The sequence below is a fragment of the Channa argus genome, chromosome 4, assembly GCF_033026475.1.
Source record: "Channa argus isolate prfri chromosome 4, Channa argus male v1.0, whole genome shotgun sequence".
NCBI lineage: Eukaryota > Metazoa > Chordata > Actinopteri > Anabantiformes > Channidae > Channa > Channa argus.
In genome coordinates, this window is record NC_090200.1 from 17592532 (window position 1) to 17607500 (window position 14969).

The 14969-nt window shown below is 39.2% G+C and overlaps 1 protein-coding gene across 2 annotated transcripts in view; it reads left to right on the forward strand.

Annotated features, from left to right (window-relative positions):
* The first annotated feature begins 293 nt into the window (after positions 1-293).
* LOC137126244 (nuclear factor of activated T-cells 5-like) overlaps positions 294-14969 on the forward strand; it is a 26402-nt gene continuing 11726 nt past the window's right edge. Inside the window, exons 1-5 of one of the 2 annotated variants that reach the window (XM_067502791.1) lie at positions 294-640; positions 2315-2509; positions 7225-7353; positions 10809-11433; positions 11580-11763. In XM_067502791.1, the coding sequence (XP_067358892.1) occupies positions 7296-7353; positions 10809-11433; positions 11580-11763 (867 nt within the window). In that variant the 5' untranslated portion in view covers positions 294-640; positions 2315-2509; positions 7225-7295. The remainder of the gene's footprint in view (positions 641-2314; positions 2510-7224; positions 7354-10808; positions 11434-11579; positions 11764-14969) is intronic. The other variant, XM_067502790.1, reaches the window with a different exon arrangement.

A 14969-nucleotide genomic window follows, 5' to 3' on the forward strand; every position in this document is an offset into this window, starting at 1 on the left:
ATCTTTTTATGGTATATCGTTGTAATCATTTTGTGTCACTTTTTTAGATATGAGCATCTCTTTATGGTAATTTAGTCCTTTAACTCAGCCCTGTTAAGTTCAAACAAGAAATATTTTAAACAGCACTTTATCAACTTTATACACTAATAAAAAGATATATTGGTTACAGTGACCCATAATTATAATAAACTGAGCCGACTAATGGACATTGCCTTCGTTAATTACGGGACTCGACCTGTATTTTCACCCCAACCAGTGCGCATGCTCCTGAGTGGGAGAAAGGGGCGGGGCTACGAAGCGGGCCGACCAACAGTAGACAAGTGTGTGTTTGCCTCAACGTAGCATGAAATATATCTCCTTACAGCAAAGACATACACTAGTTAGTCGTGCTAGATAACGGTCTTCTTTGTATTGAAAGTTTTGTTTTTGACGTCTTAAGAGTGTTTCGATTTTATACCTTGTATATTAAACATTCCGCCTGTAAAACGCAATATTTATTGGCCAAGAGCGCTGACTTCGTCTGTACTGAAGAGTGTCCGCTTCCCCTCTCTTCGATGAAGCGCTGCGATGCCCTCTGATTTTATATCCCTCCTTAGTTCGGATTTCGACCTTAATTCCCCCAAATCTCTATACTCAAAAGGTAAGGTTTTACTAAATAAACGTTACATTGACGACAATTAATTGGAAGTAACATGAATGTCTTTCTAGCTCACATTAAGCTGTTAGCCAGCACTAGTTAGCTTCTTTTCTGCTGTTAGCCAGCCTAGCTAGCTTAGTTAGCTACAATTTCCTTGGCGACTACCTGACTAGTTAGCTGTCGATGTCATGCGTGCAACATCGTGGTAGCTAGGCTATGGTGTTGATATTGTGAAATTTGTTATTAAATTGGTGTTGAATACAATGTTGGGTACGCAATATTGGCGAGGTACAGCTATGTAGGTCGCTTTTCAGCCTCCACGTTTTTCATCGGTTTAGCGTTCTTAAATCTTAGTCGGCTTCTGCAGAGGGGTGTGTGTGTGCACGCGCGTGCGCGCGCAACTCGCGAGAGGATATCGAAAGTCTCACGCGTGTGGTTTTGTTTATTCTCCTTGTTAGCTGTGTTGGAAGTGAGCCAGAGTTGCCCTCTTTATATTCTCTGGTTTCACTGAAAAAAATACAGGTATTTCCCAGCCAGACTAAGGTTGGAATGCATCCGCGGCAGCAAACACAACATATTTGGTCTGTAATAGGCTTTGGACACGTGTCAGCCAAATGTTATGGTATTATTAGGAGGGTATTGTTGCTGCATCAACTAGGAAGTAGAGCGTTAATGCTTGTTGTGGTCAGCTGAGTTAATTGGTGTGTACTTGCTTTCACCAGCTAATTGTATTTAGGGTTAACAATGAATCATCTTAACGTGTGAAGATCTGGCACTCAACACACATTTATTGCTCATTCATGAGTTTTTGTGTCGTGTCCTGTTCCCAAACCCGTAACTGTAATCTGAAATGCATGGTTTAGAAGTTTTAATAGGACGCTGGACAACATGCATTCCTCTGTAAACGTGGTGTTAATTTTAGTTTTTGCTTTCATTGCCCATGGTTTGCAAAAACTGCAGCAGTAATACCTAATATAATCTTTAGCTGCCCACCGGTCACATCTGTCTGGTTGCTGTGTATAGGGTGCTCACTGTATGAGCCAGCAGAAAGTATTGCTCAGTTACCCTGTCATGTTCAGTTCAGCCTGCCATATGGCCGTAATGTATCACGTGATTACTGTTTGTGTAATGATGATGTGTTTTTTTTGTTGTCAAAGTTGCAGACTTGCTCATCAAAAATCTAGTACAGGACCTATTGTATATCAGACTTTAAGTGAGAAAAGGGACAAGTGGCCATGCCTCATTTTGCCGTTGCACAATTTAGTTGGTCATTGTATTTCTGGCTCAAATTGAGCTAAAAGTGAACTACTGAACTTTCATGTTTTTGAAGTGGAAAATAAATATTTGTCCTGGTCAGGTTTTATAGCAGGTGTTTGAGTCTCCACTCTGCCTACTGTAGCTCTAAAAAAGCACAAGCAAGGTGCATTCCAACTCAGCTATTTTGAACGCAAGCAGTAAAATGAATAATACCAAAAATATCAGACCATTATTATCTCAGGAATTTAAAAACACCTTTGCAATAATTTTTGCATTTCAGATTTTAATACTTTTACATTACATACTTTCTTAAACATATTCACAGTAGAATTATTGTTATTCATCCTTGTCAAGAGAAAATAAAGAGAGGCTCCAAGCCAAATGGGAAAAAAATGTGATGTTAATGTTGTTGTTTTGCAGATTCTTTTTTAATCTTTGGATAACACATCATCTATATCAAAAAGCACCGGAGGGAATATAGTCTCTGTCAGAGTTCAAAAGTTGTTCACCCTGCAGTCTGTATACACTGTTTCTGGGAACACCACATTCGCCTCAGTTGTTCTGTGAGGGCAGCAGAAATCTAAGATGGATCTGCATGACAAGATACTTTTAGGGGTAAGGGGCCAGGGGCATTATATCTGTGATTATTTTTTTTTTTTTTTTTTTGCTTTTATTTAATGTATGCAAAGTTGTGAAGCCATTGTTTAGGCTCTGTTTGCTGTCAGCCACCTGAAACATATGAGAACAATCCAGCCTAGAAATAAAATTTTAAAAGCATAATATGCCTCGTAACTTTTATTGAAACAGCAATGTCTTTTTGCATTTGTTTAGTTACTTGACCTTGTAAGATCAAGCAATAGTTAACAGGTTATGTTTAGGAAATGTCCATATACATATGCATTACAGTATCTTTGAGAGAAATTTAAATAGAATGTGCTGTGCAGCCATTCCTTGTCCTTATGTTTCAGTTCCAAGATAAACAGCCAAAAATGTCATTCTTTGCAGTTTGAATGCAGTGAGTAGCTTCTTTGTCTGTACTCTGGCTTCAGCATATCACTATGTGTTCAATAGTGTTATTAAAGCAGCCATTGTTGGGCACTGAGATACATTCTTGGTCTGCATATTTTTTTATTTGCAACAACAACATAGCCCTTGTGAATTTTCTATTCATCTGTTATCCCCCATCTTAGCCCTAAGCCAGCTGCAAAGAATAAAAATGGACGAGTGGTCCTGCCATTTGGCAAAACCTTAAAGGCATGTGTAATGTGAGCACTACATAACTATGAGATGAGGTAATTTAATTGTTCTAAGTGTAGGTTAAAGTTAGTCTGCCCACTGGTTGGCTGGTGTGTTGTAGTCCACTTTTGTGGGCATACTCTGGCAGGCTTGTAGAGGTGTGCACATACATAAACTTGCACAGATGTCATCTGACTTCTATTAAAGCGATTTGAGACAAACACTAAAATTCACTCCAGGAATTTAATAAGTACCCCCTGTTTATTTGGGAATAGCATGGATTTGAACTCCTTATGCTTTTCACCTGAAGTTTTGGGAGTCAAGACTATAAATTTGTTTACAAAGTATATCCTCCTGAAATGAGTTATACCATTAAGCTAACTGTTGTTTATTGTGTGGTGGAGCACCTTATTCTTTCTACTTAATAAGAAGGGAAATTAAGGTATTTTGCGATGGCATTAATGAATATTTTAACTCTGCAAAGTACATCACATTGAAGTATATTTCTTATAATAATATGTAATAAAACATTTAGTCTAAAAAGATATTCTCCACCATTTGAAGAAAAGAAGCCATTTGTATATATAAGCCCTGTTTTGCGTACTGCTCCCTGACAGGCCAGTCTGTTAAACAAATGCATTCAAAACATAGAGTGAAATCCAGATTGTGGATTTAAACAATCAAACTGAGTGAAATGACTGAAAAACAGTCTTGTGTTTTAATCAGTATTATGCATGTATGTAAGATAATATGAAATATTATATAAGGCAATAGTAGACATTTGTCTACATGTAAACAAACTGTGTGGGAAGCAGTCACTGTTACTGACTTTATGGTTTGTAATCTTCATGTGAGTTAATGTTTTGTTTTTTGTTTTTTGTTTTTTTCTCAATACATATTGAAGTTGCACAATGCCCCTGATCTTGTATGAGTTATTTCCATAGGTTTCCCATTAAAACAGTTTCTTAGAATGTTTTATACTAGGGACTTTCAACTAGTGGCACTGTATGTGTCCCCCTGGTAGTCAGTGAAGGTATTGCAACTGGTTCCTGGCCATTCATTAATTCCTGACGAACGTCTCATGCGTATGCTGTAGCTATATTTTAAAGATATTAGTTTACTAACCAGCATCTAAAAAGACTTACTACTTGATTTTATTTTTTATTTGTAAAAAATGTAAAAAAAAAATATAATCTCAAAACTTTTTTTCAGACCCCCTCAATTGGGATCCTCAATTTACTTCATAGATTATTGGTCCTTGGCTCACAATTAGTGGAAAGCTTCTGTTTTATTCTAACTAGAGCTACAATTTAAATAAGATTTTTGAAGTAAATCATGTCTGTTTAAATAGCACTTTGGAAAATGTTGTGTGTGTTCTAACAGTGTAAAGCTTTGATGTTTATTTTCCTGATATTTAGTTTGGAAAGCCTCTCATACATAGAATTAACATTTTTATTGGGTTTATTTCTGTTGGCAACATGGCTATATTATTATTCTTATGAATAGCTTTATAAATCAATGCAAGTGTCTTGATGTAAAGCCCAAATAATATATTCAGTTAAAATACATGCATTTATATTTGCAGTTTGCATTGCTGAAAAAAATTGCTTTAACAACTGTAAATGTGTTAAAACAATCAACACTAGAGAGGGTAGTTTTATTTATGACTTGTTCTTGTGGTAAAAATTTGAGGATGAGCTGTTGGAAATTTTACCAAATTGACTACCTGAGAGCAGAGGGATACTGTGTAGAAGCAGAAACTACAGACTATATATATTGTAAAATGTAAAAGGAAAATGTGCTACACTTTTCTGTGAATGACTTATACCCTATTCACAGCTGCACGAGATACAGTTTGACCCAGTGCTACCTCAGTTTGATCTTATGCATGGCAATTTACCTGGTTGTGTGAACCTCCCTTCAAGAGGTGGACACTGGTATTTCTGTAATCTTCATTCGCTTGTGCAATGTGTGTATGTGACAGCCTCCTGTTGCAGATGTAGCGTGAGTGACAACAATGACAGCATTTCTTCATACTGTATGTGAACGCTGCTTGTCAAATATTAATGAGTTCCAGGAAGGTTGAGCACACATACATTAGTCATATTATAGACACAGCTACTGTTTGAGTATTGTTCAGAACTGAGGTCATATTGAGTTGCCATGCACAAAGATGTTCCATCATCATATCATGAATAAAGCCCAGTAGACACATACGGAGTTATTGTGAGGATCATGCATGTTTTACTGTTTGATTCAAGATGATGATAATGTTTTTATGAGGCATTGTTGAAGACTAGTACCTTTTTTATAAATATATTTTGTTTGCTGCTCTTAATTATTAAGTTATAAAGTGACACTGTTCTGGTTTAACTTATTTCTTTAACTTATTTAAAGTTACATAGTTGTTGACAGTTCTCACTATGAACTATTTCACTGAGAGCGGCTTTTCATTTTTCAAGTTTTGTAAGGATACCATTCATAACATCTAAATTGTCACGCCTTCTATCTATATTTGGAATAAAACATGATGAGTTTTTCATATGTAATTTTTTGGCACTTGAAGTACTACAGACCCAATCGCATTTAGCTCAACATTATTGCAGCAGGCAGTATCTTCTAGCTCTTTAAACAGATTAGCAATAGAGCATGGTATGATTTGTGAATGGGTTTAAGGTGTAGTTTGTTTGTAAACTGTGATGAATTTGTGTTGTCACTTTCTCAGCATCAGTGATTGCATTTAGTACTTGAAATCAGCTTTCTCTGCTATAACACTTAAAAATCTGGTTACAGGAAATCTGCACACAGCAGAAGAGTAACTTGGTTTCTTCGCCACCTCAAGATTTATTTTCAAAGCCCAGCTCACAGATTTTAACTGTATAGTGACAAAAAGTGTGTGTGTGTGGCAGCAGAGTGACAGTGCAGGGAAGAGTAATGAAGAAAAAGGGGAGACATATAAGATGATCCAACAGTCTGAATTTCAGAAATCTGTGGGGGGAAAGTGACCCATTTAGATTTGCGATTTTTAAAACTTTGTTTAAAAAAACAAAGCGGCATCAACCTGTGAACGATCTGTACTTTTCATGTTCCTGTGTACAGCATTGTGTGGCACAGCTTGAGAAAGCAGATTAGAAACCTGGTCACGTGTGTACATGGCAAAGAAATCAGCGTTTCTGACAGAAATATACCTGGCGAGACCAGGGTTCCCTAATTCTCCACCCTGATTTTAAAAGTAAGCTTTTCAATTTAGATGACACTTCAAAAATCAGCTTTCACAAGAAAGCTGGCTGTAACTTGGTTACTTAAATCCACGCACTGATTGACGTCACAGAAGTGCAAGATCGTGTGTCTTGTCAGTTTCACCATTCTGCTAGTGCTGTCATAGCTGTGTATCAGATGATACTACACATGCTGGGTGCTGCCGATGCACAGCTGAAATATCCATGTCAGGGTGTTTATAGGTCTCGGTTTCTTAGCAACCAGTCTACCCAACCATTTGTTTATCTGCCATCTAATGTGGCTTATGCCAGTGTTGCTACAGTAGTTGTTTATAGTGTACCAGGAATTACTATCAAATATCAAGGAATGCTTCTGTGGGTTTTATTACACTAAACCCCGTGGTAGGCTAAATATGTTTATCATAAGATATCCCGTGTTGTGTTGGTGTTGATGGCAGAATGTTTCCCAAAAGATGGAGAACTTACAACCACATGAATGAGATTTTTGTTTTACTACTGACAGGTTTTTTGGTGTTTTTTTTGTGAGCAATCTATTTAGCTGTACTGCATCTTTAGGCACTTAAGCATTGGCTTGAGTTTACATCCAAGATAACTACTGTATGGTGTGTAATACTTCAGATCCTTTTAAAGTTGGATAAAACAGTTTTGTTGGGGGTTAAAGCGTTTATTAAACTTGTTATTAACATTTATTTGAGTTAACTGAAGTTTGCTCTCTTTTTTTAGGTGACACCTAAACTTATTAGAAAGTTTTTACTGGGAAAATGAGAAATCTTTTCTAGTCTCTTAATCCTGTATGAACAACTGATTTTATGGGTTTCGAGAAATAATTATTTTTCTCCTCATATTTTATGGCAGAGTCGGTATATGACCTCCTCCCCAAAGAGCTGCAGCTCCAGCCGTTGCCCACCAATACCGACCCACCCACCATGAGCCAGAAGAGTGGGGGAGAGGCAGGACCTCCCCCCTCTGCAGCCTTGGCTTCAGGTGAGCTACCTTTTCAGGCTATGAAAACCATGATCTGGGATCAGTTTCCACTTCCCAAACTATTCCCCGTGTCAGTAGGGGTGAAGACACTAATATGGCCTTATATCAGTGTCTGGGGGCAACTTCACCCTTTCACCAGTTTCTGAGACAATGTTTGACTGTGAGATTGTGTTGTGTTTGTATGTTTTGTCCTAGCATCAGCATGGGAAGATGAATTGCTCACATTGACGGTGCAATAAATGTGCTTCACCACATAAGTTTACCTTATAAATCTGGTTGATATGTTTTTTTAAAAAAGGGATGTACTGTACTTTGCTTCAGCTTCTAAACTCGTTCAACATCTAACTAACCTGTTTCAAGCTAGTTAGAGTGACTGTTATTTAAGTATCACAGTGGTAGTCATTCAGTGTCATTTGTTTCCTGGAAAACGTTACACCTATTAGAATAACTGCTTCAAGAAATGTTGGGTTTGCATTAACAGCATGCTTACAGAGCTCGTTTATTCACTCATTTGTTTGGCAGCATGATTCCATGTGATGCTTGGGCTCTTTTTTTTTTTTTCAGTCTTTTTTGTTTTTAATTGGGCTTTTTTGTATCTTGGCATTTCTGGCACTTGGCACTTTTGGTGGATCAGCTTTAGGGATGTAACAAAACAACATGCAGTGCTGTTATTCCAGATACTGCCCTTTTAATTAGTCACCTTTGACATCGCTCATGATTTGACTGATGATTCTCATGATTTGTGTGTATTAGCACATTTGTATCAGTGCTTCTCCCTGACGTCAGCATAGATGGATTGTATTTTTAAAGGCCTATGCAAGTGTCTATCACAGCCCTATGCACGTTAGTCAGACATAGTCTAAAATGCACTCACACTCTATTACACAACAGAAGGTCATCTGATAATTTATTGAGGTTTCAAAGTGAGTTTTTCTGCTAAAAGTTTAATCTGCTCCTATGTTTGGAAGCAGTTGACATTTTCAGTAATTATAAAGGTTCTGTCTCTTACGAAACTGTGAAGTTGCCCCTAGTAATTGTTTGTCTATTTTAAAATGTGTTTTAGAAAACTACAGGAATATTTTCTGATCTTGGATCATGGTTCAGGATTGCCATCAGCTAGAACTGTAAAGAATTATAGTCTTGAGTTTCATCTAAAGAGCAAACTAACAGGTCAACAGTCATGTTAAAGAGAGCGCTTTTGTTAATGCTACGTTTCCACTGTCCTGTCTGACCCAGCTGGCCCTAAGAAGTGCTGATCAAAAGCATGACTACTATAATGTCCTTTAGATCATCAATAACAAAAAACATGTGCTTCAAAATGTCAAAACATTTACATCAAAAGTTACTCCATATGCGGAGTTTGCGGGGAGGCAGGAGGGGCATGCCGCTCCCTCACCCCCCCAAGGGTTGAAATTTGTCTCTATATAGTCTAAAATAGGTCTACTAAAAATCTTTCTTGTCCATATATATTAATAAATGCAATAGAAAAATACTATAAGAAATAGATGTGAAATAAATTATGAGTTTTTATAATGAATCAATTTTCAAGCATTCATGACATTTGTTAGAATAGCTCGTCACAGAAGTGCAAGATCGTGTGTGCAATCACGTGACATTTAGATGGAGCACAGGAAGTGAAAAAGCTGAAAAAAATTATGGTATTATGAGGGGAAAGGTATATCCAGAACATTTTTATGATGGATGTTTTCCTTATGTTATTGAAAGGAGCTTTCCAATTGAACCGAAAGACTTGACTACTGTTGAGGCTATAGACATAAGTAACTACTGTACCTTGTCCTGCAGACATCCTTCTACTGAAGAAAACAAATGAAAGTGTTAGAAAGTATGTTACCAAGGTTCTGCATACTGACTGTCGTTCGGTTTTCGCCAGGGTGAGTGGAATTTCTTTTATTGTCCTCTGGATTAACATAGCAACAAACATTTTATAACATTGCAGTGCCCCTAACGTTAGACTGTATTCATGCTCAATGCGGACGATGTTGCAAAACTCAGTGCACTCCACAATTGTGCAACCTAGCCTGTGCAAGGACCCTTTGTGGGCCTGGTGCATGTCAGTCATTTTTTGAAATTCCACGTCGCCCTAGCACGTCCCTCCCTGTTGATGATTCTCGGAGTCAGGAGGGTTGGAGTCAACCCTGATCAGACCGCTCTATTCTCCGCCTCCTTCCAAATACGCACCAATAGTACAATAACTAACATGTTTCTAAAGACTTAAGAAATTAAGAAACAAAATAAAAGCAATTACAATGCAGCACATGCATAGTGCAATGTTTATATAGTGAAATTGTAATTAAAAATTTTTTTTTAAAAGAACTGTAACTTTTGCTTTCTTCTTCTACAGCAGCCTCTTTAGAGCTACTTTAAATTCGCCCACAGCACCAACTACAGAGTCTGGGATCAACAATGCAAACGAAAATGGGGCTTGCGCGAGTATGAATACATTGATTGTTGCAGACGAGGGGAGCTAGCGGGCAATACTCTGCTGAAAGCTATTTAGGTCTTTAATGTTACAGTTGCTTAGTGAACATAATTTAACCTAAGCTTTGGTTAATTCACGCTGGTGGGACTGTTCAGTTTTCCCACATGTGTTTTAGGTTTCTAACCCATGTTTGTCTAATACCTCTAGTGTAGACAGGTTTTAATGTTTTAGCTCATTGGCTTGTTTATGCCCTCTCCCATCATAAATGTCAAACTCCGCCTATGAGTTAGTCCTTCTTCCAGTATATTAACTCATCCAATTTACTGATTGACAGAAGTTAAGTCTTGAATGATCAGCTCTCTTGTTGCTCATTGGCTGTCTCGTTTTTATTGCAGGAAGTTCCCTCTGAGGCAGGGAGTGTCTGCATATAAAATGGTCTGCAGTTCACTGCTCCATAGGTCAGAGGCTTGTTTATTCTGTCTCCATGGCTACGCTCAGTCCCAACCAAATCCTCCAATTGGCATGCGCAAAATACTGTTTACTACTGAATGCACATTGCACAAACTGTATTGTAACACTGGCAACTTTGGCAAATTTAATTTGATGCCACATTACCAGCTTGCAAATTTGGCTGTACAAGAAAGTTTACCCAGATTTTGTTATATTTCTTTCTGGCAATGTGTATGTAACAATTTTTAGCTTGCTTTTGTTTTTGTAAACAAAGCATGTCAGTTTTGTCACATTGATTTTAATTAAGAGAGGTTTTGTAGGAATCAAAACATTGTGGGACCTATAGTACCCTTCTCAACTTTAACTTCAGAATATTTGGTCAATGCTTGACAGCTCTTGCATGCATAGTGAGAGCATATAACCCATAACAGACTATTGAAATTAGAGTTGGGAAGAGGGGAAATCAATACAAATCATGCACAAATTCAGCTGCTTGAATGGGACTGCTAGCCTGCTCTGTGCTGAACATCTGTATTAACTTTTGTATCTGTATATGCTACTACAGATGCCACCTCTTGCACAACCAGCCCCTCTGCCTCTTCCTCCCTGGCCACAGGAGGCCCCTCCATTGGCCCCTCTACTTCATCTTCAGATCATCTCAAGGTCCCCCAGCATCTCCACTCCACTGGAGGGGATGGAGCTGGAGCTACAGAGATGCAAGGTATGGAGGGGGCTGTATCTGCCCCCAGCAGAAGCAACAGTGGAGCAAACACTGGAGAAATAGGGTCAGGAGTGTTGTCAGGGCTAGGGGTTCAGCAGCCTCAGAACACCCCATCAAAACGGAGACCTGTGTTGAGTATATCCCCACCACCGGAGGACCTGTTGGATGAAAGCCAAATGTCTTGCCAAGAGGACCCTACTGTATCTGGTCCACCAGGTCCAGACTCAGAACATAGCAGCAGCATGTGGGCCGATGACTCTGTCTCCAACTTCAGTTTGATCAGCCCCATCTCCTACAACGATAATACTGAGGTGCCGCGCAAATCTAGAAAACGGACTCCTCGTCAGCGGCCTGGTTCTAAGCCTGCTCCTCCGGAGGACAGCATGGATGTGTTTGATGCTGACAGTGCCAAGGCTCCCCACTTTGTCCTTTCCCAGCTGGGAACAGACAAAACCGGTTCCATGGCCAGGTGGGGTGATCATTAACTCAGAGTAGCTTTCTCCCTCTGTAGGAATAGTGTGAAGATTATGTAATATTGTCTGGGGTATTGGAATTTCTGGAATTCATATTTGTGTCAAAATTAATAAAAATCATGCTATTTTTGTTGCCCTGCAGCTCTCTAGAGACAGGGACTACTATGAAGGGTGGGTCACTGTCTGCTCAGTTTCCCCAAAGGAGTGATGGGAAGGAGCTAAAGATCCTGGTGCAGCCTGAGACCCAGCACAGAGCTCGCTATCTGACTGAGGGTAGCAGAGGTTCTGTCAAAGACCGCACACAACAGGGATTCCCTACTGTCAAGGTTTGACAAAGAAGGCCACCAGCTGCTTCTTGGCACAGGAAAAGTTTTAAGACCTAAGTTGGAACTGACTGAATAAGGCCAAAAATACAAGGAGGACATGCAGTATGAGGCACTGTGTGCCAAATGAGAATGGCAGTAAAAACCCATCAGAAGCATTTAATCTAACGATTGCATTTCACTCACGAGCATCTTTGTTTTCACATTTCAAAAGCTTGACTTTATTATGGGTTAACTACTGTATTTTGTGTGGCACAGTTTTGTTGATACATCAACAACAGACCCAATATTTAGAGACCAAACAGATGAATAGCAGATTATCCTAGAGTAAATTTACCTGTTACCGATAAATCTGGGCAAGGAAGTCGAGGAATAGCACCTGCACTCAATCAATTTGTATGTTCATTTGTTTGTTGAAAACCTCCCAGTTTTCTGTGTTTGTAATGTATGCAGAAAATAATGAAACGATCTTGAAATTGATCATTGCACATATGAAGATGCTAGGTAGTGTGTCTTTTAATACAGGTGCTGCTTTGTGATATCACAGTAGTGCTGTTCAGGGGTAACAGGACTTGCTTGTAGTTCTTGAAGATGTTTTACTGCTCATTTTCAAGGCTTCTTCAGTTCTGATCAACTGGCTTCACCTCCACCCCATATACCACATTGCTCTGATAATGTCTGCATGTTTCGTCCTTGTGGTAACTCGCTGTGTTGCTGGATTTGAAATGTACAGTAATGTGGTGTTTTGTTTCTCACATTCTCCAGCAACATATGGAATGACAGTGGTGTTCAATTTGTTGTCCTCCCTTGTCTATCCTGCCTGTTGTGGATGTGCTTGGATTATTTTGTATATTTGACAAAGGCCTGGTTAGTGTAGCCACAGGTTTTGAGTGCTTCCTTGATGTTATTGTGTTCTTTCTGCTCTCACTCTGCCCTTGTCGGCACACTCTGCCCAGTGGTGTAGGGTACTGATCACTCTGTTTGTACTCCAGAGGGCAGTGTGAGTCGAAGAGTACATCTTGATCTCTGGTGTTCCTGCAAATCAGGTCACAGCTCTGTTAACCATTTCTTCATTGTAGATTTGGCCCCTAATCAGACACATAGGAAACCTATAGCATTGCAGTGTTACTGTCTGTAAAAAATCTTATTATACTCGAAATAGATTGTGGTCAGGCAGAAGTGAAGTAGGGCACATATGTGGTCTGGACTAAGGTTTGCTTAGGGTGCTGTCTTGTTTAGCTGTTTTCTCACAGTCTTGACTGCTTCAGCAGTCAGGGTGCATGTGAAAAAAAAAGTGACCTCACCACAGGACACCATAGTCCATATCTATGTTTCCAGTTTGTGTTTTTGAACCTTGTTGACACAGTCGTGGGAGTTTTTAATGTTGTTGACAGTGTTGCCAACCAGGGGGGCTGGTATGGTGGCCAGATAGTTTGTGATAACAAAAAGACAATAGGAGTGGGGCACCTTCCTTGTGTATTTTTGGGATTCCAGATTTGCATGGGGTAGCTGCTCCTGGATATGGGGTAGTATAGTGCTCGATCAATTACTTTGTCCCTCTATGATTTTTTTTCTTATAGCACAGGAAGGATATCACCTCAAAGGTTAATAGTTGTCACTCAGTAGACGTTTCATTTTAGTCTTAGTCCTCTGTGTTCAAGACAGCTCTGCATCTCTGGTGGCAAGATGGTGATAGTGATGTCTACAACTACTAGCTGTTCTGTCCCTTGGTTAAAACACCTTTCTAGTTGTGTAAGCTCTCTGTTAGACCTGGAGACCTTTTGTGCAGGAGTTGTGTAAGGCTTAATTTTTTTTTACTCCAGGTCATTTGCTCCTATTGACGTGTATTGTTGATGTTAGCATGTGTAATTTGGAAGTTTCTCACTGTTGATCTTGGAGTCTTGTGATATTTGAGCCTTTCCCACAAATTGAGACACACTCTTTGTGTCTGAAGAAATGTGATTTTAGTTCTTATTATAACTAGTCCATTTTTCCTTCCAATGCATCAATTGTGAAACAAAACTGTCTCACACTTTAATAAAGAAGCTCACGCTGGGCCTTCAGTAAGACCTTTTCGGCTGACACTTCACATTGGTGCTCAGGTGTAGGCTGTTGGGGTTGAGCATGTGTTTTTCATCTTAACTTGAAGCCCAAGTGAAAGAAATTCATTTATGACTGGAACGATCCCCTCTCAACAGCGGAGAGCTCCTTTGACACAACTTATCAAACACTTGCAATGCAGTTCTTTCATCACTTCTGAGGCAGTTCCACAGTCCTACATTCTAAATATCTGACTCCAACAGCACACGTGAAAGTGGGGCAGATGATAACATCAAATTGACAACGACCTAATAACTCGAGAGTCAGCCCGGCCCTCTAGTCAGTTGGTAAGAACTAAAGAAGTTCTATTTCATTTGAGAGGTGAAAGGTCTTCGAGAACAACAGGCAAGCCCAGGTGCTACTGAAAAGAAGTCCCCACCTGCAGTGTTTTTTTTCCAACGTATATATTTCTAAGGTTTATTGCAAGCAGCCAAAAATTATAGTGTATGTGCATTTTTGCATTCTCGGATGGGTTGGATGTTTACCTAAGGAAACAGTACTGTGCATGCAGTGCATTCTCAACGTTTTCAGACCCCCTTCATTTTTTTAAATTGCGTTATGTTTCAGCCTGATAATACAATCATTTAAATTCATATTTTTTCTACACTCAGTACCCCAAAATGACAAAGTGAAAACAGGATTTCAGAAATGTCTGTAATTGTTTTCAAAATTTAAAAAAACTGAAAATATCACATATACATAAATATTCAGACCCTTTGCTCAGTATTTAGTTGAAGCACCTTTGACCGAAGTTACAGCCATAAATCTTTTCAGGTATAACACAACCAATTGTGCGCACCTGGAATAGGGGATTTTCTGGCATTCTTTTTTCAAATTCTCTCAAGCTCAGGCAGGTTGACTGGGCACTGTCGGTCAACAGCCATTTTCAGGTCTGTCCAGAAATGTTCCATAGGGTTTAAGGCTCTGGCTGAACCACTCTAGGACATTCCCAGAAGCCACTTCTGCGTTGTCTTGGCAGCATGTTTAGGATTGTGGTCATGTTGGAAGTTGAACCTTTGGCCCAGTCTGAGGTCCTGAGTGCTGTGGAACAGGTTTTCATTGAGAATATCTCTTTGCTCCATTCAGCATTTCTCACCCCTGACCAGTCT